Source organism: Rissa tridactyla, chromosome 3 (genome assembly GCF_028500815.1).
Source record: "Rissa tridactyla isolate bRisTri1 chromosome 3, bRisTri1.patW.cur.20221130, whole genome shotgun sequence".
NCBI classification, from domain to species: domain Eukaryota; kingdom Metazoa; phylum Chordata; class Aves; order Charadriiformes; family Laridae; genus Rissa; species Rissa tridactyla.
The window spans coordinates 126,003,006-126,027,311 of NC_071468.1; the positions used below are offsets into that span (position 1 = coordinate 126,003,006).

The following is a 24,306-nucleotide window of genomic DNA, read 5'->3' on the forward strand; positions in this document are numbered from 1 at the left end:
CAAGGCTACAGATAAAGCTGGCCAGGGAGCCCGTACTGGGAATGAGATAGAACTGGTGTGAAGCAGAAGGGTGGAAGGGAGTCATGGATGGGACGCGGCCCCTCCTGGAGACAACTCTGCCTGTAGCACCGCTTTGGGCTGATGGTGCCTTGGAAATGTAAAATTTAGGTACGGATTTAGCAGCCCGGGGACCGATGAGGGAAAAGTAATTGGGTGGGGATTGTTTGGGAGGATCCCAGCAGGGAGAAAAAGCGTTGGGAAAGAAAAAAGTGGAATAAGGTGTAAAATCAGTTAAAGAAAGGTGGGCTCTGCCGAAGCCAGGATGCCTAGGGACGGTGGGGACGCTGGCCTGCGGGAGGTGAAGGCTTCTGTCTGACTTCAGCTCTGCGGAGGAAAGGGAGGACACAGGCTTTGGGGCACAAGTGGGGAAATGCTTTCCCGTGAGTCCCCTGGATTGGGGGGACGCTTGGTTGTGGCTCCCCGCCACCCCCAGAGGCGAGAGGGACATTCCTCGCAGGCCACACGCACGCTCCCGGCCCAGGTTTGGGAAGGGTTTATTAATGCCTGCCAGGAAGCCCTGGCTCTGGGCACAGCTTCAGCTGGGGACAGAGAAAAGCCGTGTCCTGGCCCTGGGCACTCACCGCACACCCCCGGGGTAGGACATGTCCAGGTCCATCCACTGCGTGGGAGGGGAGAACAGCTTGTTGTTCACCTGCGGGGAGAAACACCCTGAGCCCGACAGCGACAGGCTCCAGGCATCTGGGACCTCTGCGTCAGGCACGCGTGGTGGCGTGTCCCCAAGGCTGCAGGGGAGGAGGATGCCACACTTACCCCCGAGCTGACGTACTCCTCCAGCAGCAGGTACAGCTCCGAGTTCTGCTGGTGCAGGAGGGCTGCTTCGGCCAGCAGGCTGGCCCTCCGCGTCAGGACCTCGCTGGAGCAAGGAGGGCATGGGGTTGACACCGACAGCCGGTGCCAGCCCCGCTGCCCTGTCCCCAGCGTCTCTGCCAGGCACTCACTAATATTCCTCCAGTGCCACCACCAGCGCATCCCACAGCTTCAGCGTCGGCTCGGGGATAACGTGTGCCAGGGCTTCCCAGTACTCGCCATCCTCCGAGCTGTCCCGTACCTGTAGCACCTCCTTTGCTGACCTGTCCTTCTCCCTAGGGGACAGAGAACAAAGGCCTGGGGCTCAGCTCTTCACGGGTGAGGAGCAGCTCCGCTGCACTGAGCACCACCACAGAATCACAGAGGGGTAGGGGTCAGAAGAGACATTCAGAGATCGTAGAGTCATAGAATCATCTAGGTTGGAAGGGACCTTTCAGATCATTGAGTCCAACCATCAACCCAGCACTGCCAAGGCCACCACTACCCCATGGCCCTCAGCACCACGTCTGCCCGGCTTTTCAATCCCTCCAGGGATGGCGACTCCACCACTGCCCTGGGCAGCCTCTTCCAATGCTTCACAACCCTTTCCATGAAGACATTTTCCCTAATATCCATCCTAAACCTCCCCTGGTGCACCATGAGGCCAGGTAGTCCAACCCCACTGTCACATGAATGAGAACGACCCCACAGCTGGCACCTGCCTGCCCTATGGCTTTGCCTCCCTCCCCGGGCTGCTGGTCATCTCCTGCCCCGTTGTCCCCAGCCATCACTCGCTCGGGCACTGTCTGTACCCCCGTGCCCTGGTGGGACCCTCCCCACCCCTCTGTCATCTTGCAGGGCAGGCAGGGGAAGCTCTTGCTCCAGCCAGGGCAATACCGAGCCCCCCAGCCCTGTCTACACATCCCCACAGCCCCCTCTGTGCCCCAGTCCGGCTCCCTTATAGTGACAACAGCCCCATTTTGCCCCAAGTCCTACCTCGGCTTGTCAAAATCTCGCATAAATGCTTTCAGGATCTTTAGGACATCATCAGCATGGATGTACACAGACGGAAGGGAGCCCAGCGAGGTCCCAGGGGATTTGAGCTCGTCCCTCTGGGCACCAGATCCACCGTCTTCTCTGTCCTCAGGCAGATCCGTGACATCTTCTCCACCCGGGCTGCCCTGGCTCTGGAGGCAAGGCCAGCAAGCTGGGCACTGTGTCTTCCACCACCTCCTCCTCCCTAAGAGCCACCTTCTCCCCAGGAGCTTCCAGCTGCCCGCAGCCTTGTCTCTTGGCAAATTTAGGGAGCCGAGGCAAAAATTCATGCGCAAGAGGTTCTGTTCATCCACGGCAGAAGAAGATTACAACCCCTCAGCCCTAGCACCTTCACCTCCCATGTCTGGTCACAGGGAAATACTTCAGGGTCAACATGCTGGTCCCCCTCTCTCTGCCTTCCCTGGGTGTTCAGGAGATGTTCTGCTGCCCCTTCCCTGGACCCCTGGGCTCTCCCCACTGCTGTTCCTGGTGGTCCCACCTGGCTGACAGCCACCTCCTGAGCTTTGTACTTCTGGAAAAAATCCACCAGCTGGTACAGGTCATCCTCACTGTCGATCCCGAGGGCCTGGGGAGTAGAGGAACCAGGTTGGCGTCCCTCAGAGATGTCACAGGAAGGGGGAATGAAACGAAGAGCATTTTCCAGGAGCAGAGGGTGCCCCTCTGGCAATGCCATGCAAGGCGGGAGCGGGTTGTAAGAAGTGGTTAGTGTGGGACAGACCGGGGTATGTGTGGATGGGGGAGTCTGAGAACAGGCTGGAGAGGCCCCGGAGACATTTAATTCATCAGCAGGACATCCTTGTGCTGAGAAGCATCTGGCCTCAGTTCTTCACACCATCTCGTGGTGTACCTCTCCCCTTGCTGCCCTAGAGGCCCCCCCCAGCAACCCAGCCGGACCCCCCTGGGGTGGCTCAGTCCTACGCCACGCAGACACGGAGCAGAGAGCTTTCCCTGGTGACCCCGATGGGCCAAGCCACAACTTACCGCAAAGATGGAGTCGAGCTTCATGATGGTGCGCTCTTGCCTTCCCAGGGCATTCAGGGGCTTCAGCAGCTTGTTCTCAATGAGGAAACCCTTGGGAGACACGCAGAGAAGAGGGTGCAGAGAAATAGTGTCTCTGTCCCTGCCCAGAAGCCAGCCCATGCCGTGGCATGCCACGTGGAGTGGGGAGGGTGGGCAGAGGCTGGGCAGTGTGAGGCTGGCAGGGCCAGGAGACTCCGGAACAGCCACCCAGCAGACAGGGAAGATCAGCACGGTGATGCCAAAAGGACCTCATGAGCTGAAGGTCTTGCTGATTGTCCCCGGAGACGGGGAACAGCCTGGAGCATCAGATGCAGCAGGTCTGCCCGTGCTTATTCTGGTCTGGGGAGCTGTGGATTTGGGCAACTGTGCCTGCCAATACCTTTTATTAGCATCATATATGTGCCACATACAGTGGAAGGACCTGGAGATCCTCTCCTGGCCTGTGGGGCAGCTCTCTGACAACAGGCTGCCTGGCATAGCAAGGCAGTGCCATGCAGAAGCCCAAGCTGGCATGGCATGAGCCAGCTCAGCGCTGGGGACAGCCCCTGCCAGGGCTCGCAATGTCACCCCTGTAAGATCCCACCTAGCCATGGCACAGACAGGAGTGACAGTAGGGGCTGTCACGGAGGAAGGTGAGGGTCTCCCAGTGCCACAAGGGTGACAAGGGCACTGTGCATCTCACCTGCGCTACATCGCCACTCACCGACTCGTCGCTCAGGAGCTCCAGGATCCTCTTGGCAGTCTTCTTGGAGATATTTCGCAGCTGTGTGACTCTGTCCTCAACCTTCGCTGTCTTTTCTTTTCCTCCTTCTCTGCTGCCTGCTTCTTCCTTCTCCTTCTCTCTCCCTTCCTCCCCCTGTCCTCCAGAGCTGCTCTCTGAAACACGGAGAAAGAAGGGTGAGGAAAAGCCTTTGTGCTTTGACCGTGATCCCCAGGCTGTGCTCCCCTGATCACATCATTGCAGGAGTCACCAGGGAAATTGCAATTGTTCCCTGTGACCTGGAAAGCACCCCGAAGACCTTGGGACACAAGCTGGCTCTTGGTCAGCTAGTCTGGAACTGGGAGCACTGGGCAAAGTACAGCGGAAAGGTGCCCAAGCTGGCATGGCATGAGCCAGCTCAGGGTGGGGGACAGCCCCTGCTGGGGCTCACAATGTCACTGTAAGATCCCACCTTGCCATGGCAAGCACAGGAGTGACAGTAGGGGCTGTCACGGAGGAAGGTGAGGGTCTCCCAGTGCCACAAGGGTGACAAAGGCACTGCGCATCCCACCTGTCAGGACCTCCGCAGCCAGCTTGGTTGCCGTTCTCTTCGCCTTGTAACGCTTGAGGGGGCCAACGTTGTTCAGGAACCAGTAACGGGGCTCTTCCCAGGGCAGCCCCAGTTGCTGGGCGTGAATGATGCGATCTGCATCCAGGGCTTTCCTCATCAGCCCTTTGGCTTCCTCCTCGTTCATAAGCCAGACCTCCGTGAACTTCTCGGCATCACTGACAGCAAAGTGCCTGTGCAGAAGGGAGATGGCACATGGGAGGAGGCTCCGTGCCCCGAAACGACGAGTCAGCTCCCCCTGCACCTCACGTAGGTGCTCCGAGGCCTCATCACGGGCAGACGCTCGCGCACACCCCACCTCATGCTCCTCTGCACCTCCTTGCACTGCCCTGTGATGCGCTCGCAGTCAGCTGCCAGGCTCTGGTTCTCCTCTCTGAACTGCTTCTCTTGGTTGGCCAGTTTTGTTCTCAGGTTATTGAGCAAGCTGTGGAGCCTGGGTGGGGGACAGCAGAGCTGAGCATCCCCGAAGAGGCACCTTCCGGTGTAACCAGCTTATCACAGAATCATAGAATCATAGAACGTGTGGGGCTGGAAGGGACCTCCAAAGACCATCTCGTCCAACCCCCTGCAGTGAGCAGGGACATCTTCAACCAGATCAGGTTGCTCAGAGCCTCATCCAGCCTGGCCTTGAATGTCTCCAGGGATGGGGCCTCCACCCCCACTCTGGGCAACCTGGGCCAGTGTCTCACCACCCTCAGTGGAAAGAACTTGTATGAAGACTTTGGGACTTGGGGCTGGCAAAGCCTGACCGCCCCTGATGCAGCTGGCACAGGTTGTCCATGGCCAGCCTATTCCAAGTGCTCTGGGGATGGCCCTGCCCTGGGCTAAGCCCTGGTTGGAATAGAACTCGTTGGCCTGTGCTTGGTGATGGGCTTCACAAAAAAATGGCACATGGGAGGGGATGGCAGGTAAAGCAGAGCCCATCTTCCAGGGATGCATTTTTACCGGTTGAGCTTCCTCCTCTGCTGGGATCTCATGATGGTGTTCTCCTCATCCTGCTTCTTAAGCACCTGAAGGCTGTAATCCAGCTTCTCCTGGTTCAGCTGATAGATGGCTTTGAACTGCTGGAGCTGCCTCTCCAGGTTCTGGCATTGCAAAACAAAAAGGAAAACAAGTCGTGCCATGAGCAAAAGCCCCACTGAAGCCTGGATCCTACTGATCCTGCATCTCCAAACCCCATCTTCCCATGCTCATTTCCCCAGCTACCCCCTGGCCACAAGGCATCACTCATGGGTGAGCGATGGAGATGCTGGTTGTCCATAAGTACATGATACAGGGCCATGTCTGGGGGAGAACGGACTGAAGTTGTACCCAACTTTCACTCTGTAGGGTACTCATTTGGGCTTCTCTCCTCAACCTAGGTGCTGGTTTTCATGTCAGTATTAGGCATTGCATGTCTCTGAATTAACCCAAGAGGCTCAGGAGTTACTTGGCGAGCTGGAGGAAGGGACATGCGGGAGGAGTGACCGCACAAACTCCAGGACTTAAGGAAACCAGAACCAACCAAATAACTGCAGCATTTGTGACGGCAGCATCTCGTTGCATGGCCTGGGGGAGAGGAGAGAGGCAGCGAGTTCTCCCCTTTGCGCCACAGCTGCAACGGAGGAGACATCTGCAATGGAGACATCTCTCTCAGCTTCCCAGCACCCTGTTTGCTCGATAGTTGATGGAAAGGAAGAGCTGCTTGCTGGGCTGATTGCCCCAGTCTCCTGGGGCCGCTGCTCTGGGCTGGGAGGCATCACACCATACCCATGAGCTGCTCTCTCTCAGCCCTACAGCTCATTTGGTAACGAGTTCAGGGGGACACAGCAGCACGGAAACTCCGGGAGCAGGCAGCATGGATGGGTGAGAGGCGGTGTCTGGGCCTGGCGTGGTTTAATTCATCAGTAGAAGTGTTTTCCATGTGCGAAAGGACACCTCATACTGAAAAAAAGTCTCATAATGCAGTGCTTTACTGGGGAGGCCTGTAAAGGCTTCTCCCACGATAGGAAGTGATTGGAATTAAACTGCTGCACGGCCCCAGATTACAGCATCAGCTACAGGCTTGATTGTGCCCAGCAAATCTGCACAGCAGAGAGACCCAGTGGGGTCTCCATCAGGGGCTCGGGCTCACTCTCGGGCATCTCTGGGGGCAGGGAAAGAGTCCCGAGCTGCAGGCTAGAAGCAGGGAAGACCCTGGTACCAGGGTTAGCTGGCTCAGAGCTCTCCTGGGTAGCCCTACGTACAACAGTGAGTGTACAAATAACCTGGGGAGACACCTAGAAGCAGTCCCAGCTGGCTAGGATCAAAGCTGGACGGAAGAAAAGATGGAGGTAAATCCCAGCAGGGCCAAGGGACCTTCTCCTTACAGCAGATGGAGAAAAACCACGGCCCGACCCCCATATTTAAAATGCTGATTCCTATCTAGTGACATGGGGGAGTATTCCATAACCCCCAAACCGTAGACTTCATCTTTAGGTTTTGGCTAAGCTCCTGAGATACCTCAGGATGCTGATATCACAGCTTCATCAGGAAAATAGGTGTTTCCAACTTCTCTTTTCTTATTCTCCCTGAACTGGAGGGGTGAAGCCTGTGCTCTACAGAGTTACACAACTGCAGCGCTAAGGGGAAGCAGGAGGACATCTAGTTCATCTGCCCCACCGAGGGGACAACTTCACCAAATCAGCTCCAGGAGACGTTGATCTACGCTGCTCCTAAAACCCTGCGTCAAAGAGCAGCAAACCAAGGGCACAGTCGCTCTAGCTAACCAGCAAGCAACTCCGTACCCTTTCCAGGCTTTCTTAGCTTGAAATTTCAACCCTGAATCCAAATGCCAATTTAAATCGTCTCTACCAAAACTCAACCCCATGATTTTTTTCTTGCATCTACATTGGACACGGAGAAGTCGTCACCCTCCATCATCCAGAACTGTGCATATTTGTAGACTTATCACCTCCCTCCAGAAATCTCTTCCCTGGTCTAAGCAGCCCCAGCTTTTCAGCCCTTTCTTAGGGGTTGTTTGTCTACTTGGGCTGTTCTAGACTCTGTCCTCTGTTCCCAAGCACGTTGCCGAACCTGGAAAAGGACACGTAGGTATGAAGTAGAGAGGAATAATTACCTCTCCTGCCTTATACGTAAACCCTCCCACAACTACAGCTAAAGGCAGCAGGTGCATTTTTACAACAGCCCCACATGGCCGTTGGTGAACCTTGATCTCCAGCGTCCTGCTGCCTCCCTCCCCAAATGGCTCAGAGCCACCCGCGACCGTTGTACACTCTGTGTCACCTTCCAGGTTATCAGTGTGAAGATGAAGAAACCACAGAGTCAGGACTGCCCTCCCTGGACTTGCTTTTTCAGGCTAACAGGGACCTTGCAACAGTAATGTTTCACCTGAAATTGCGCAAAACCTTCTAGAAATAGCCCATATTTCCCTGGGCTTCCCAGGAGGACATCACATGGGACAAACAATGAGCCCTTCTAAAGTCCAAATGCAACGTGTCCCATCTCTACCGTGCAGCCCAGGAAGCAACACATGAAAACAAGGAGGGAAGGTGTCAGCTGAGCAGAGGAGGCTGAATGATGCTGGGCAAACCTGACAGATTTAGGAGCAACGCCGGAGCCGCCGTCCAGCGGACCAGCAGGATCACAGAGCATCACAGACGCACCGCTTTGTTGACACCGCTGCTCGCAGAGAATGCAGCGGATTAAAAGGTATCTGTATCTCGGGGAAGTCACGGCTACGAGGTTTGGATCTGCAGTGAGAGCCCCTGGTGAGTAAGGGCAAACTCGCGACAGTTCTCACACCAAGTGGACTTCATGGGCATTAGAGAAATCATAGCTCTGTGGGTAGATGTCAGAGGAAAAAGCTCACACCTCCTAGGACAAGGACCCTGACGAAGGAAGAGATTAGGTTGATCTGAAATGATCCGGTGTCAGGACACTCACGCTATTTGATCCTTGTATCAATCCTGATGCCAGGAGTAGCAAACCAGAGGGCAGCCCAGAAGGCCAATCGCATCCTGGGCTGCATCAAAAGAAGCGTGGCCAGCAGAGGTGATTCTCCCCCTCTACTCCACTCTCGTGAGACCCCACCTGGAGTACTGTGTCCAGCTCTGGAGCCCTCAGCACAAGAAGGACATGGACCTGTTGGAGCGGGTCCAGAGGAGGCCACGAAGATGATCAGAGGGCTGGAGCACCTCTCCTATGAAGACAGGCTGAGAGAGCTGGGGTTGTTCAGCCTGGAGAAGAGAAGGCTCCAGGGAGACCTAATAGTGGCCTTCCAGTACCTGAAGGGGGCCTACAGGAAGGCTGGGGAGGGACTGTTTGCAAGGGCATGTAGCGATAGGACCAGGGGCAATGGTTTTATGCCAGAGTAGGGCAGGTTTAGATCAGACATTAGGAAGAAGTTCTTTACACTGAGGGTGGTGAGACACTGGCCCAGATTGCCCAGAGAGGGGATGGAGGCCCCATCCCTGGAGACATTCAAGGCCAGGCTGGATGAGGCTCTGAGCAACCTGGTCTGGTTGAAGATGTCCCTGCTCACTGCAGGGGGGTTGGACGAGATGGCCTTTGGAGGTCCCTTCCAACCCCACACATTCTATGGTTTTCTATGATTTTCTGTGAAACCCCTCCACCTTCCCAGGTGCTTCACATGTCCTAGAGCTACAGTTCATGCGCTCTGAGAGCCAAGGACAGAGGGATACTGCAGTGTAGAACCCATGGAGAGGAGAGAACAGATCCACCCCCCTGTAGATATGGGGCTGGACTGTGCATGGTGAAGAGCTGAGCTGACCAGATACCAGCTGCACCTTTCACACTGTCCTGCTGCCCCACAGAGTCAGCTACACACAGAAAAGCTCGGGGAGATCTGCTCCACTGCCTCCCCACACGGCACATGCCAGCCCTTTCTGTACCTCCACATCGTTCTCCAGCCGGATCTTCATGCTGTTATACTCCTCCTCATCCTGCACCCGCAGCTGATTCAGCTGTTTCTCAAACTCTTCCACCTTCCTCATACGGCCACGGAGGTATTCCAGCTATGGGCAAAAGGAGAATGTCATCCATCAATGGTGACAGCTTCCTCCCATGATCACAGCTCCTTTGGCCAGACAAAAGCAAGGTCATGCATGGATAATTCTCCTGCAGAGCAGGCTGAAAAAATGCCCCTCTGCCCCCCAACCCCCCCCCACACACAGTGAGGAACCAGCTGCCTTTGTGCACGTGTGTCTTTCAAGGCAGCCTTTGGGCCCCTCACGCCAAGAAAGACCTTGAGGGGCTGGAGCGTGTCCAGAGAAAGGCAACGGAGCTGGTGAGGGGTCTGGAGCACAAGTCTGGTGAGGAGCGGCTGAGGGAGCTGGGGGTGTTCAGCCTGGAGAAGAGGAGGCTGAGGGGAGACCTTCTGGCTCTCTACAGCTCCCTGAAAGGAGGGGGTAGCCAGGGGGGGTCGGGCGCTTCTCCCAAGGAACAGGCCATGGCACAAGAGGAAGCGGCCTCAAGTTGCGCCAGGGGAGGTTTAGGATGGATATTGGGAACAATTTCCTCCTGGAAAGGGTTGTGAAGCATTGGAAGAGGCTGCCCAGGGCAGTGGTGGAGTCGCCATCCCTGGAGGGATTGAAAAGCCGGGCAGACGTGGTGCTGAGGGCCATGGGGTAGTGGTGGCCTTGGCAGTGCTGTGTTAACGGTTGGACTTGATGATCTTAAGGGTCTTTCCCAACCTAAATGATTCTATGAGTCTATGATTTGAAATCTCACATGGACCTTACCTCCTGTGTGTTGTGGGCCTGGATTCCTTCCTCCCACTTCTTCCTGTTGTTGTCCAGCAGCTCTTGCCGTTCGAGCTCAAAGGCTTTCTGGGAAGGAGACAAAGCCCTTCACCACCACCTTGGCACCACTTGTTGCCAAACTTACAGTAGTCCAGGCCAGAAGCCTCCAGGAGAGGATCAGCTGCAGATTGGGACCACTGTTGGACAAACACACAGTGGCCTGATCTCTTCTCTCCGTGCCAGGACCCCGCTGGCAGAGACCTCACACGGCGAGCCCACAGGGACCGTTGCTATCAGCCACCCAGAGCTGGGAGGGATGCTCTTGGTGGTGGGTAGCTCTGCGAGTTCACTGGAAATCATTGCTTGAGGATTAGCCGTGCAGCTTGGTCAGGCAGCCGCCTGCTTTCCCCTCACAGGACATTAAATGGGGAGAGATGCCCTCACTCAGCAACAAATGCAGGTTTGAGCCGCGAGGTGGGACTTTGTGCTCTGCAGAAGGTGAAGCTAAAGAACTGTAATGGTCCTTGCTGGCTTTTAGAGACATGAATAATCAGCCATCAAGCAGCGACAGCTTTCACTTGCCACCGAGTTGCACTACACTGAACCACAGTCATTCACAGCCCGGTATAAACCAGCCCCTCAGCACTCAGCACCGTTCAGTGCTCAGGCTTGGTCAGATTTAAGCCTCATTCACCAAGACATCAGCCCTGCTGCTCTGGACAGTAGTCAACCCAGCCAGTGCAATGCACCTCATGCCTTTTTGCTGTAGATACGGAGAAGCAAGAGGTTGCAGGTTTTCTCATTGGACTGTTTCCCCATCCTATGAACTGGCTACCTCAATCTGCAGGAGCTTGTGACGGTAGGTTTTCAGCACGAGCCTGATCTGTTCCTCCATTCTCTCCAAAAGCAGGTGAATGTCATCAGACTGCTTCTTAATGGCCTGCACGTATTGCTCGTCTTTGTTTTTCAGCTCCTGGAAGAGAAGAGATGCTGAAATCAGAGAAGTAGTATTCAGAGAGAAGCAGAAGTATTCAGAGAAGTAGAAATCAGGGCGAATTATTTGACCAGGAATCCTCAGGGACTAACTGAGAGGGTAAGACCCAGACACTGCCTTTTCCAAAGGAGAAGAGGTGATGAGAGCAAAGAGACAGAAAGTCAAGAGGTAGTTAGGAGGGCAGGTGGGGGGAGAGACGGATCATCGCTGCCAAAAGGTCCAGGTGAGAGGAGAAGGAGGTGACATACCTGCAGTCACACCACGCCTCCTCTGGGGGCCAGGGACCTGCTGTGGGGAAGGCTATCGTCCCCCTGCAAAAGCACTCCCCCTCTTCACTTTGCTCATTTACTTTATTTTTTTTTTTTACTGTGCAATCTGGGACCTGCCAGTTTGTCTTACTGTTACCAGTGTCCTGTGTGTCTGTCCTTGCACACTGAACGGTGCCAGGACACCCAATCTCATCGTCCGCATTGGGACACTGGCACTGCAGGTCCTGGCCCAGTTTTGACCTGGACAGAACTGACACTACAGGGATCCCTGCCACGTGCTGGTGAATTGAAGATCCAGACAGAGGGAATGACTGAAGAGCCAAGAACAGCATCCTCCAGAGCTTGAACCCCCCCTTCCTTCCCGGTTCTCCCTGCCTGGTCCCCACACTACCTGCTGCAGGTCGCTGATGAGCTTGTTCTTCTCCTCCAGAAGCAGCGCGCACTGCTGCTGCTGTTGGTTCAGCAGCTGCCACAGCTCCTGCGGGATCTTCATCTCCTCGGCCAAGGCCCACTTGGAGGTGATCTCCACAAACTTGTATGTGCTAGACGTGGCTTCCCGATCCAGCTTCTCCGCCCTGCAGGCAGTAAGGAGCAAACGGGGAGCTGGGGCAGGGCAGCAAGTGCTTCAGACATGGTTCGCTGGCCCACGCCACCGGAGCACTTTCCTGCATAACCCAGTTTGAATTCCAAGTGGCATCAAGGTATCAGCGGAGCAGCAGCTTTCCTGCAAGCGCTTGTTAGAGCTGGCCTGCGGGATGCCAGCTCTGCCCTTGCCCAGTGCTCTAACAACTGCTTACCTGGAGGAGAAAAGACTGAAGAGCTCAGCTCAAGCAGCGCTACTCTTTCTGCCAAGGGAGCTGTCTCTGGGCAAGAGGTGATGGACAAGCAGTGCCAAAAAGCCTCCTGGCTACATCTACATTTGTGAGTCAAACTGTCCAGAAGCTGTACTCCGGCTAAAGCCAAATGGCACTGAACAGTCCACATCCACATTACAGAACTCCTTCCTCTTCTAAACAGAAGTACCATCCCAATTATCTCCGGTACCATGCTCTGGGGATGGCCCTTGGCTCAGCCTGAACAGCGGCCACCGCCTTTGCCACCCCCAAACCTGCTCTATGGGCAGTTCCTGAACCCCGCACCTGGTTCCTTCATGAGATTCCCAGTGGGAATCCCACTGAGCCAGGGACAGGCATCCTGCTACAGCCAGCCTTCCATAAACTGTTCCTACAGTGCCCTCCAAAGGCAGTAGGAGCAAGGACTCAGTGTTTCCTAGCTGATCTCCCAGTCCAGGGGACAGGGAGGAAAGATCCAGTCCCTTGGAGACTGCCCAGCTCCTCTGGTGAAGCAGGACAGGTTTGCCCAGGAAGGCACACAGAGAATAATCGAGACTGGAAGGGCTTCAGGAAATCACCAGCTCCGAGTCAAAGCAGGAGTAACTTCAATGTCAGAGCAGGTTGTGCAGGGCCTTGTCCAGGCATGTGCTGAGCATCCCCAAGGAGGAAGATCTCTACAACGTCAGGGGCCCCTGACCCAGCATCTGACCACCCTCACTGCGAAGACCTTAATACCCAATTTCTCACATTAGCACAGTCTCACGTTCTTCCCACTCCTCACACACAGCTTGATGTGGCTGTCCCAGCGCGCTCCCACAGTATGGCTAATAACCACCCCTATCTCCGTGAGTGAAGGGCAACCTCCGGAAACAGGCCATTTAATGAACCACCTCTTAGCACAAGGTGGCACGTTCTCCACCACGGTGTCACCTCCAGGCTCAGGAGCGCTACTTGGCAAGACAGATGTGAGGGCAGCTGTGCCTATGCCTCTGGAGGAAGGAGGCCACAAGTGTAGGTGGTACAGGCTCCTGGTGAAAAGCTGAGAACCAGCTGTGTTCCTCACACTCTGGAGCTGAAGATGTGATGGGTCTGGAGGAGATCGGTAACCAGACAGTCCGTGGTACAGCAGTGCCACCTGGGGAAGCCACCAGCCTTGACCTGCAGAGCTCTGTAAAGATCCAGCTGTGGCAGGTTGGACCTGGAGGCTCTTTGTGGGCCTAAATCTTCCTTTTGAATACAAATTCAGTGTTGCCCTAACTGCTAAGCGTTCCTGGATGACTAGGGTTAGGATGTCCTCTGAAAGCAGGCCCACCACACAGTCTCTTACCTCTGCAGCTTCAGCTCTGCCTCCTCTGCCCTCCTCTGTGTTTCCCTAAAGTCAGCAGCCACCTGGATGTTTGTCACCATCTGCGTGCCATCAAAGAGCAGCTTGGCCAGCCTCTGTGAAGTAGGTGGGACACGTCTCACACCCGGAGACCCGAGCTCTGGAGGGAGGGATACTGGAGGAACTCTTGCCTGTCCAGGGTCTGGCTCCTCACCGCCCCATGCTGAGGCACCTGTGTGGACCCACAGGCCCCGTCTTCCCATGCTATGGCAGGGTTTGATGAGCACTGCAAGGACCTCAATGCACCCGCAGATCCTCCCTCTCCTGGAAAGCTCGACAGCCCCTCAGCACCAAGAGGAACATGCTCAGAGCACCTTGTTTTGCTTCCCCTGTGTGTGTGGATGGGGCCAGGCACTGCAGGGTTTGGGTTTGGATGGACAGCATCAGTCCCAGGTCCTTCCAATGCATGGGCTGTTTGTCACACAGAAATCACATCCCCAGGATCCAGACCAAGAATCATCCCCCATCCAGTCCCGAGGAGTTTCTGCCCCGCTTCTTATCACATAAATGCTTCTGTGTGACATTAAGCACCGCACAAAGCTAAAAGGAGGGTAAAGCCCAATGTCCAGAGGTCAGGGACTCGAGAGGACCCTCCTGTCCTACTGCCTCACCTGCCTGCTCTCCCCCATCTGCTTATGGCTCCTTCTCTGCTCTTCCTCCTCCTCAGCCACCTTTGGCTCTTCATCTTCTCCGAGGGCCTCCCTGGGCAGAAAAGGGGAGAAGACAGAATATTTTGCACCACACCACCTTCCTAATGCTCGGAGGCGGCGTTGGATCTGGGATCCCAGCTCAGAACCGGGCGGTTCAGTCCTTTGCTCTCTCTTCCCCTCAGCAGGTTTAGTCCCAGGCCAGGAGGTCCCCACAGATGCAGAAGAAAAGGCAGAAAAGGGTGGGAAGGGAAACCAAGGGAAAACGGGGTCCAGGCTTCCCTTTCTGGGGCTGGGAGTGCAGCCCAGGGCTGGTTACTCCTGCAGCGCAGGGCTGGGGGGCTCAGCCCCTCTTTGCTTCCCAGAGGGAGGAGGGCAGGAGGCACAGGCTCTCTGGGGGATGCCCTTCAGTGGCTCTGGGGGACACTTGCTCGGACACGAAGGCAGCCAGCTTCTGTCTGGATCCATTTCAGGGTTGGCACTGATTCCATGCTAGTTCCCTGGGATCAATCTAACCCTTCTGGGATCAGGAAGGGGAAAACGAGCCTGTTGGGGTGGATGTTAGTGACCTGGGCACGGTTTGGCTCCATGGGTTGGTAAAAGGGTTCACAGGCACCTTGGTGTGGTTTACTCTTGGTTTGGGGAGCAGATTGTGGTTGCTGCCCCAGTTTTCCCCAGGCTGGGGGACGATGGGGACCATGACCCAGACCCAGCTCAGGAGAGGGTGGCAGGGTATTGCCACTTCACAGTCCCATCTCACCCAGCCGCGAGGGACAGCAAAGGCTTGGCAGAGGACCCCAGTTGAGTCCTGCTTTGGGGAAAGGTGTCCCCCATTGCTGGAGAGTCCCAGTTTTGGGAACAACATCGGCCTGACCCAGAAGGCCACTGGCCTGTTGCTAGTTTTGTCCAGAGGGGGAGAGGGTCCATGGCAGGGCAATATCTTGGGGAAGGAGGTGTTGCTGCCCCAGTGCTGGGCTGGGGGCAGGACGGGGATGTCCTTGACTTTGGGCCGAGCTGGGATTGGGAGAGCTGGTCCCTGACCTCCTGCCATTTGGCAGGGAGTGGGGAATGTCCCGGACTGGTTCAGGATTCAGGGTGGTCCCTGACCTGAGGCCAGTTTGGGGAGAGGTCCTGTGAAGGCTGGCAAGGCCACCTCGGGACCCTGTGCCCTGCCAGTTCCTGGTAGGGGTCCTGGCCCCAGCGCTGGTGTGGGGCAGGGGGTTCCTGAGCCCTGGGGACAGTCTCTGAGCCCTGGGGGGGGGCGTGGGTCAGGACTGGGTGCTAGTTTGGGGTGAGGGATCTGCAGCTGGCACTCGTGTGGGACTGGAGACATTGGTCCCAGCACCAGTCTGGGGAAGGGGAGCTCGCCCGTGACCAGCCATGGGGGGCGGGGAGAAGGTGCGGGCCTCAGGGCCGGTTTGGGGCAGGGAAGGGCCTGGCCCCGGCTGGGATGTGGGGGGGGAGGCGGCCGGGAGCGCAGGCCGCAAGCGGGGCAGGGACCCGGGGCCCAGCCCCGTTTCTCACCGGCGCTTGGCACGGAGGCGGGCGGCGATGCGGCGCCGGCGGGCGGCGATCCGTTCCTCGGGGCCGGGGCCGGTGTCGCCGAGGGCCGGGGCCGGGGCCGGGTCCCGCCATCCCGCCGCCGCCTCCGCGCCCGTTCCCCGCCTCATGCGGCCCCGTCCCCGCGGCCGGGGCGTCCCGCCGTCGCCTGGCAACGGGGGGCGCGCGCCCGCCCCCCCGCGGCCGCCGTGGCTGCGCGTGCGCCGGGCTGAGGCGGCGGCCGGTGGCCACGGGGCTACTGAGGGGCTGGGCCATGGCGGGGAGCGGCGGGGGCAGCGGCTGGTGCCGCCCCCGGCTCGGGCAGGGCCGCCACAGGCGGGGATGGAGTCGTGGGATCGTCGAGGTGGGGAAAGGCCTTTGGGCTCATCGAGTCCAGCCGTTAACACAGCGCTGCCGAGGCCACCACTAGCCCACGGCCCTCAGCACCGCGTCTGCCCGGCTTGGAAACACCTCCAGGGATGGCGACTCCACCGCTGCCCTGGGCAGCCTCTTCCAATGCTTCCCAACCCTTTCCAGGAGGAAATTGTTCCCAATATCCATCCTAAACCTCCCCTGGCACAACTTGAGGCCGTTTCCTCTTGTGCCATGGTCTGTTCCTTGGGAGAAGAGCCCGACCCCCCGCTCCCTGTGGGCAGCCTGTGCCAGGGCTCTGCCACCCTCACGGCAAAGAAGTTCCTCCTCACGTTGAGATGGAACTTCCCGTGTTCCACTTTGTGCCCGTTGCCCCTTGTCCTGTCCCCGGGCACCACTGAGAAGAGCCTGGCCCCATCCTCCTGACACCCACCCTTTAGCTATTGCTGAGCATTGATGAGATCCCCTCTCAGCCTGCTCTGCTCCAGCTCAACAGCCCCAGGGCTCTCGGCCCTTCCTCAGCACAGAGATGCTCCATCTCTTGATCATCTCAGTAGCCCTTTGCTGTCCCCTCCCCAGCAGTTCCCTGTCCTTCTGGACCCGGGGAGCCCAGAACTGGCCCCAGTGCTCCAGCTGTGGCCTCCCCAGGGCAGAGCAGAGGGGGAGGATGACCTCCCTCCACCTGCTGGCCACACTCTTCTTGATGCGCCCCAGGATGCCATTGGCCTTCTTGGCCACGAGGGCACATCGCTGGCTCATGGGCATCCTGTTGTCCACCAGGACTCCCAGGTCTCTTTCCACAGAGCTGCTCTCCAGCAGGTGACCCCCAACCTGTCCTGGTGCAGGGGGTTATTCCTCCCCAGGTGCAGCACCCTACACGTGCCCTTGCTGAACTTCTTTAGGTTCTTCCCCACCCCCAGCCTGCTGGCCTTTGAGGGGGCTTGGGGAGACAGCCTTGGTGCTATGCGAGAGCGGCTCATCAATAGCCAAAATGCTGTGTCACCAACACCGCTCTAGCTACAAATACAAAGCACAGCACCATGTGAGCTGCAGGGAGGAATGCTGACCTCATCCCAGCCAGACCCAGTACACAATTCAATCCCCAAGGGGAGTTCACAATCAGGATTAGATCTGGGGTTGGCAACCAGGGTGAGAAAGCATCCTGAGCATTTTTCCTTAGTCCCCCCCTACCCCAGATGACTGCCCAGGAGGTGGGAAGGAGGGATCGTGCCAATGGGAGCTTCCAAAAGTCCCTGTTCCCCAAAGCTGCAGGTGCAGGACCAAATTTCAGGTGGCTTTTCAGCAGAAGACAACCCTGCATCCATCCCATCAGTGATGGCAGCAAGACGTGCCAAGATCTTAACATTCCTGGGGAGAGAGATCACGGCTGCTCTTTGGGGTTCTCTGCTGCTGGAGGCCTCCAGAGATAACAGTCAGATCTTTGCTCCGTCCCAGTAAAGCATGAGGCACTTGAAGGCTCCTCTTGTCCCTGGTCCCAGGGCTGCAAACCAGTCTGGGCTCTGCCCTCCCCTCTGGGCAGGACGGGGGCAGGCAGATAGCAAGGTCCTGCAGCTGCTGGTGGTGCTGGTGGCATGTGAAGAACAGGCGTGTGTTGGACATGCCCAGACTGTCCTTACCGGGAGGTCTGACCTAGTCCAGCAGCTCATGGTCTTCCTCGCTGAGCTCAACTGTCTGGCTGGCCCCAAAATGGACACGTGTCCATGTGCACGGGTCAGTTGATGGTGAGGCTGGAAGGTCTTTGGGCACTTCTGCACGTCTTGGGACATCCACCAGTGGGACTGAGGGGTGGCTGTTGGGCAGGGAACCCCCCGGTCACTTCTCTTTGTCATCTGCTGGCTGCAGTGGTGGGGCTGCCCAGTGGGTAGTCCCTTCTTGGCCAGCCTAGAAGAGAGAAAGGAGGTGAGGGGGGACCCCTGGGCTCCATTTGGGCTCCGATGGCCATCTCAAAGCCCAGCCCCAGTTCCAGCTGTAGATCCTCCTCGTGCACCAGGATGTCCGCAGTGCAGAGGATGGCAGCCAGCGTGGGCAAGTCTCGATCTGCTGCAGCTTCCTTCTATCTGGGGCTACCTTCAGCTTGCCCAGCAGGTCTCGGCAGATTTGGGTTATGCCCAGGGACTCCATCAAGGATGTGGTGAGCTCCTCCGTGTCAGTGGGGGAGAGCTGGTTCCTGAGGAGCTCGGAGCTGTTGGCAGCACTGACATTTCCACCTTGAGCCAGGTCTCCTGTCTCCTGGGGGAGCTCCCTTGCAGAAGCCTCTTCCCTGCACACTTGCTTCCCCACTATCCTCTGCCACGGAGCTTTTCCCATCTGTGGGGGGAAAGACGATCTGGACTGTGGGGGTTCCTCTGGGACAGGACGGACACAGCACTGATGGGTGCCGGGGCCCATGCCACCGTGGGGGAGAATGGGTCCTGCAGAGAGCCCTGGGGCTGCGCAAGGGGCTGTCCCTGCCCGTCCCTCCCCGTGGTTCCAGGGAAATGTCCAGCAGCTCAAACACCTCCCAAAGGTGACCGACAACCCCAGGGGCTCACAGGGAGCCAGGGTCCCCAGCACAGCGTGAGCTCCCTGTGGCCTTCTGGATTCTTGGTTTATGCTGCTTGGATTGATCTGTGTTGCGGCTGGAGTCTTTCTTGCCGTGTGTATTAGGGAAGGGCTCTTTTCTCAGCTGGCTGCAAGGTTCAGCTGCAGAAAAGCCACCTTTCCCAGCTTCCGGCGTGCAAGGCCCTCACTGAGTAACTGAGGAGATCTTGGGGAAGTTTTCAGGATACTACTGTTTTAATCAGTCAATAAAAGCCGACATTCACGTCCGCGTTCTCCACCACGGTCTCACGTCAGTGGGGACATGGCTCATTGCTCCAGAGGAGCCCGTTCCTCCTTCCCTCCGTCTCCCCGCTGTTGCCTGGTCGCAGCCTCTTCTCCCGCAGCCTCTCCCGGTTCCCGTGCCCAGGGCGGCAGCCTGGTCCCTCCGCTGCACGGGGAGCAAACCCGGCTGGGCCCTGCTGTCCCCTCTGGGCAGGACGGCAGTGGGCAGACAGCCACGTCCTGGGGACAGCAGGGACCGAGAGGGGCGGTGATGGGCAGGAGACTCCTGGTCACTGCTCTCCATCCTCTGCCAGCTGCACTGGGGGCGCCGCCCAGCGTGTGGGGTCTTCTTGGCCAACCTTAGGAGAGAGAAAGGAGGTGAGGAGGGACCCCTGGGCTCCAGGCTGGGGGCAGAGGGGGGCTCTGGGGTCCAAGCAGGGGACCTGAGCAGCGGGCATCTCCTGGGCATCCCTGGCATTAGCCCTTGCCCTCCGCAAGCCCTGCAGGACACGCCCCTCCCCTGGCCTCTTCCAGGCATGGTGGCCCTGCGCCTCTCTGGCTCTGTGCCGCATCCTGCCTCTTCACGTGCTTTCCCTCCCGGCAGTCACATGGACATCTCCCTGCTGGCCAGCATCCCCACAGGCCCCAGTGCCGGTCCCCAGGAGAGCCCAGCAGGGTCCCCTTGCTGGTGGAGGGCACCGGCGGGGTGACATTGGGGTGCCCCTGCTAACTGCCATGACCGTCCTCCAGAAAACAGACACGCTCTGGACCCAGACAAAGGGGGAGCGAGCAGGCTGATGGTCAGCTGGCTCAGTGCGGGCAGAAGCCCTGTGGTTGTCTGCTGGAACATCTCCGCAGGGGACAAAGGGACCACACTGTGCAGGGAGTCATTTGGTGTCAGTCCCACTCCTCATTAACAGCCCTGTGCAAACCCCAAATCAACGAGAGGTCACCACATCTTTCACCGTCATCCCAACACTCCCAGACCACAGCACCTTGTCCCACAGAAACTCCTCCGGAACAACACCGAAGTCTGCTCTCTCGAAGTCCAGGGTAGTGGGCTTGCTGTGTGCTCTCCTCGCTGCCCAAAGGATCTTGAATTCCACCATTTCATGATCACTGCAGCCGAGGCTGCCCTTGAGCTTGACACTCGCCACCAGCCCCTCCTTGTTGGTAAGGACAAGGTCCAGCATAGTTCCTCTCCTTGTTGGCTCCCCTACCATTTGAAGAAGAAAGTTGTCATTGACACATTCCAAGAACTTCCTGGATTTCCTGTGCCCCGCTCTGCTGTCTTTCCAACAGATACCGGGGTGGTTGAAGCCCTCCATGATGACCAGGGTCTGTGAACACAATGCCGCTCCTATCTGTCTGTGGAGGGCCTCATCCGCTCTGTCATCCTGGTCAGGTGGCCTGTAGCAGACCCTTACTGTAATGTCCCCTGCCTCTGCATTCCCTTTAATCTTGATCCATAAGCTCTCCGTTGGGTCTTCATCCATCCCCAGGTGGAGCTCCATGGACTCCAGCTGTTCATTGACATAGAGGGACATGGGTTAGTGGTGTGCTTGGCAGAGTTGGGTTGATGATTGGACTGGATGATCTGAAAGGTCCCTTCCAACTGAGACAATTCTATGATTCTATGGTTCTATGACCCATCCCTGTCCTCCCGAGCTGTGCTCGCCCTGCCCACGCTCTTCCCAGTCCCACCTTTTCTTGCCGGTGCTCCTTACACCACCATCAGCGTGGCGTGTTTGTGCGCGTACACCTTGCGCTGGATATGGAGTGGCAGCTCCTGGTCCCCTTCCCTGCTGCTGCTGGGCGCTGGGACGTCCGCTATCCAACACCAGCCGCACTCCTCTTCAATGGTCCTCCAGGTGCTGGCCTTGGCTTTGTACCACCACAGCCGGATGCGCCGCAGACTCACCCCCTTCCCCATGCCCTTGAACTCCACCGAGGGCAGGGGCCCCATCCCAGCTCTCAGCAGCCGCTCCAGGGCCGCAGGGGAGGGGGGCTGTGCCCATGGGGGCTGGGGCCGCGTGGGGACCTTGGTGGGGAGACCCTCCCCGTCTCCAGCTGGCTGCAGGTCTGCACTGCTGCTGTCACCGCCTCGTGTCTGTGCCTGCGAGCTCCTGGGCAGAGGCGCGTTGCAGTCCCTGCAGCATCTCTCAGGGGGTATTTCGGGGAACGGCTGGGTGCTCTCCCACACATAGACCAGCTCCCCACCCATGGCCAGCTCAAAGCCCAGCCCCAGTTCCAGCTGTAGGTCCTCCTCGTGCACCAGGATGTCCGCGGTGTGGAGGATGGTGGTCAGCGTGGGCAGGTCCTGTTCTTCCGCGGGTTCGCTGCAGTGCGGGCAGCTGCCGGTGATGCATCCGCCGCACTGCAGGCAGATGAGGTATTCTCTCCTCACGGCTCCACACAGGACCGGAGCGGTGCTATCCGGAGCTTCTTTCAGCTTGCCCAGCAGGTCTTGGCAGATTTGGGTTATGTCCAGGGACTCCATCAGGGATGTGGTGAGCTCGTCCATGCTGGTGGGGGTGAGCTGGTTCCTGGGGAGCTCGGAGCTGGTGGCAGCACTGACGTTTCCACCTTGAGCCACGTGTCCTGTCTCCTGGGGGAGCTCCCTTGCAGAAGCCTCTTCCCTGCCGCAGTCGGTTTCCCACCATCCTTCTCCTTGGGGCTTCTTGCACCTGGTGGGGGAAATACTGTCTGGACTGTGGGGGCTGCTGTGGGACGGGATAGACCCAGAACCCTCTCTCTGCCTTCTCCTGACCGACTGGGGGGTTTCCCAGCTCCCCAGAGCCAGCCCTGATGGCTCTGGGATGCTCTGGGGTGAGGTGGGTTCTCGGGGGACATGGTGCAAGTCCAGCCCAGCATAGTGAGGGGTTGGGCACCTTCCAGCCCAAGGAGAAAAGTCCCAGCCCAGAGCAGGGGCTGAGGACAGAGCACTGGGGCCACCAGTGGCCTCTATGGGATGGGGTATGGTGGGTCCCAGCAGATGGAAACCTGCCATCCCCGCAGGGGTTTGCCCTGGCCCTCTACCAGGGAAGGGCTCTTCTTACCCATCGTTCAGGCTCCCTGTAGACCCCTCCACACCTTCTGAGTGGGCGACGACTCCTGGGGGAGAAGGCAGAAGGAGAACGACAAGGACAGCCATCGTGGGGGCCATGCAATGGGTGTCTCTCTCGGCCGGGAGCTGCTGCAGAACCTGCCACAGCTCTGGGATGGGGACACTCACCTCTCACGTCCTCCCTCCTGTGTTTCTGACTGCTCTTCGCTGCAGAGGTCCCTTGCCCTCCGAAAGCAAGGCCTGGGTTAGTGCAGGGTGTCCCTCGGCCAGGAGGGCCCCTGCCCAGGAAAGGAGGACCCTGGGAAGAGTAACTGGAGTTAGAGCGACAGGAGCATCCCTGTCCCCAAGCCTGGTGCCCCAGTGGAGGTGGCTCGGTGGCTCCAGAGCAGGGGGTCTGGCTGGGTGGGCAATGGCCACTGTTCACTGCTCCCTCTGAGCACCCCGGGGATGGGGTCTGCCCCGGGCTGCCCCCACCCAGGGAGTGTTTGCCAAGACAGATGCCTACCTTGGCCTTGGTCTTAAAGCGGCAGATCCTGGAGATGACCACAGCGAATATGGCCAACAAGCCGAGGATGCAGGGAAGCAAGAGCACGCAGAAGAAGACCCAAAAACTTGAGATGAAGGGCAGCTCCATCCACTGCTCCATCTTGCCCAGGAAGTGCCAGAGTCTCCTGCGGGGTTCTGCATGATGATGAGAAGTGCAAAGGGATCAAGTGGGGAGGCCGAGGAACCCAGCGAGATCCCCTGAGGGGAGGAGAGGTTGGGGTGACACTGAATCACCCCGTTTGGTGTTTGCTTTTCTTCCTACTTCTGATGTGATTTTCACATGCTTGCCCAGCAGCTTGCTTGCTCAATGTCTCGCAGTGAATCACAGAATCCCAGACCGGCAAGGGTTGGAAGGGACCTCTGGAGATCATCCCGTCCAACCCCCGGCCACAGCAGGGTCACCCAGAGCAGGTGGCACAGGAACGCGTCCAGGTGGGGTTGGAATGTCTCCAGAGACGGAGACTCCCCCACCTCTCTGGGCAGCCTGTGCCAGGGCTCTGCCACCCTCACAGCAAAGAAGTTCCTCCTCATGTTGAGATGGAACTTCCCATGGTCAAGTTTGTGCCTGTTACCCCTTGTCCTGTCCCCGGGCACCACTGAGAAGAGCCTGGCCCCATCCTCCTGACACCCCCCCTTTCAGTATTTACAAGCGTTGATAAGGTCCCCCCTCAGCCGTCTTTTTTCCAGACTGAAGAGACCCAAATCCCTCAGCCTTTCCTCATCAGAGAGATGTTCCAGTCCCCTCATCATCTTGGTAGCCCTTTGCTACCAAGGGTAGGCCTGAGCAGTAAAGACCGAAGCAAAGGTGGCATTCGATAACTCCACCTTCTCCGCATCCTCTGTCACCATGGCTCCTGTCTCATTCAACAGCAGGCCCACATTTTCTCTAGTTTTCCTTTTGCCTCCGATATACTTGAAGAAACCCTTCCTGTTGACCTTGACATCCCTTGCCAGGTTTAATTCCAAGGGGGCCTTGGCTTTCCTTGTTTCATCCCTGCACCCTCTGACAACATTCTTCTGATCTTCCCAAATGGTCAGTCCCGTCTTCCACATACTGTAAACTTCCTTCTTCCACTTGAGCTTTTTCAGAAGCTCCCTGCTCAATCATGCAGGTCTCCTACTTCCCTTGCTCCATTTCTTGCTCTTAGTGATGCACCCATACTGAGCTTGGAGAAAGTGATGTTAGAATACCAACCAGCTTCTTGAGCCCCCCTGCCTTCCAGAGCCCTAGCCCACGGGATTTATCCAAGCAGTTTCTTGAAGAGGTCAAAGTTAGCCCTCCTGAAGTCTAAGGTTGCGATCCTACTTGGTGTTTTGTGCGTACTACCCATGATCCTGAACTCTATCTTCTCACGATCACTACAGCCAAGGCTGCCCCCAGCCTTCATGTCCTCCACCAGTCCCTCTTTGTTTGTCAGTACTAGGTCCAGTAGTACTCGTCTCCTTGTTGGCTCCTCCACCACCTGAGTCAAGAAGTTATCATCCATACACTGGAGGAGCCTCCTGGACTGTGCATACCTGGCTGTGTGGCCTTCCCAGCAGATATCAGGGTGATTGGAGCGCCTCAAGAGAACCAAAGCCTGCGATTGCGAGGCTACTTTCAGCTGTTGGTAGAAGGTCTTATCAGCTTCCCCATCCTGATCAGGCGGCCTGTAATAAACACCCACAACAGTGTCTCTCATATCGGCCTGCCCCTTAATCCTCACCCACAAGCTCTCGACTCTCTCTTCCTCTGCCCCCAGGGAGAGCTCGATACGTTCCAGATGCTCTCTCACACAAAGAGCAACTCCGCCACCTTGCCTCGTTTGCCTGTCTTTCCT

General features: G+C 57.6%; 1 protein-coding gene across 1 annotated transcript; it reads right to left on the reverse strand.

The window, feature by feature from the left end:
- Positions 1–595: 595 nt before the first annotated feature.
- On the reverse strand, positions 596–15,809 carry DRC1 (dynein regulatory complex subunit 1). Its single transcript, XM_054196498.1, is given in 17 exon segments — positions 596–712; positions 832–934; positions 1,020–1,163; positions 1,864–2,054; positions 2,402–2,488; positions 2,905–2,994; positions 3,647–3,819; positions 4,215–4,444; positions 4,570–4,704; positions 5,217–5,356; positions 9,164–9,286; positions 10,013–10,099; positions 10,848–10,985; positions 11,667–11,850; positions 13,436–13,548; positions 14,104–14,194; positions 15,664–15,809. Coding segments are annotated over 17 exon segments (2,292 nt in total).
- Positions 15,810–24,306: the final 8,497 nt, after the last annotated feature.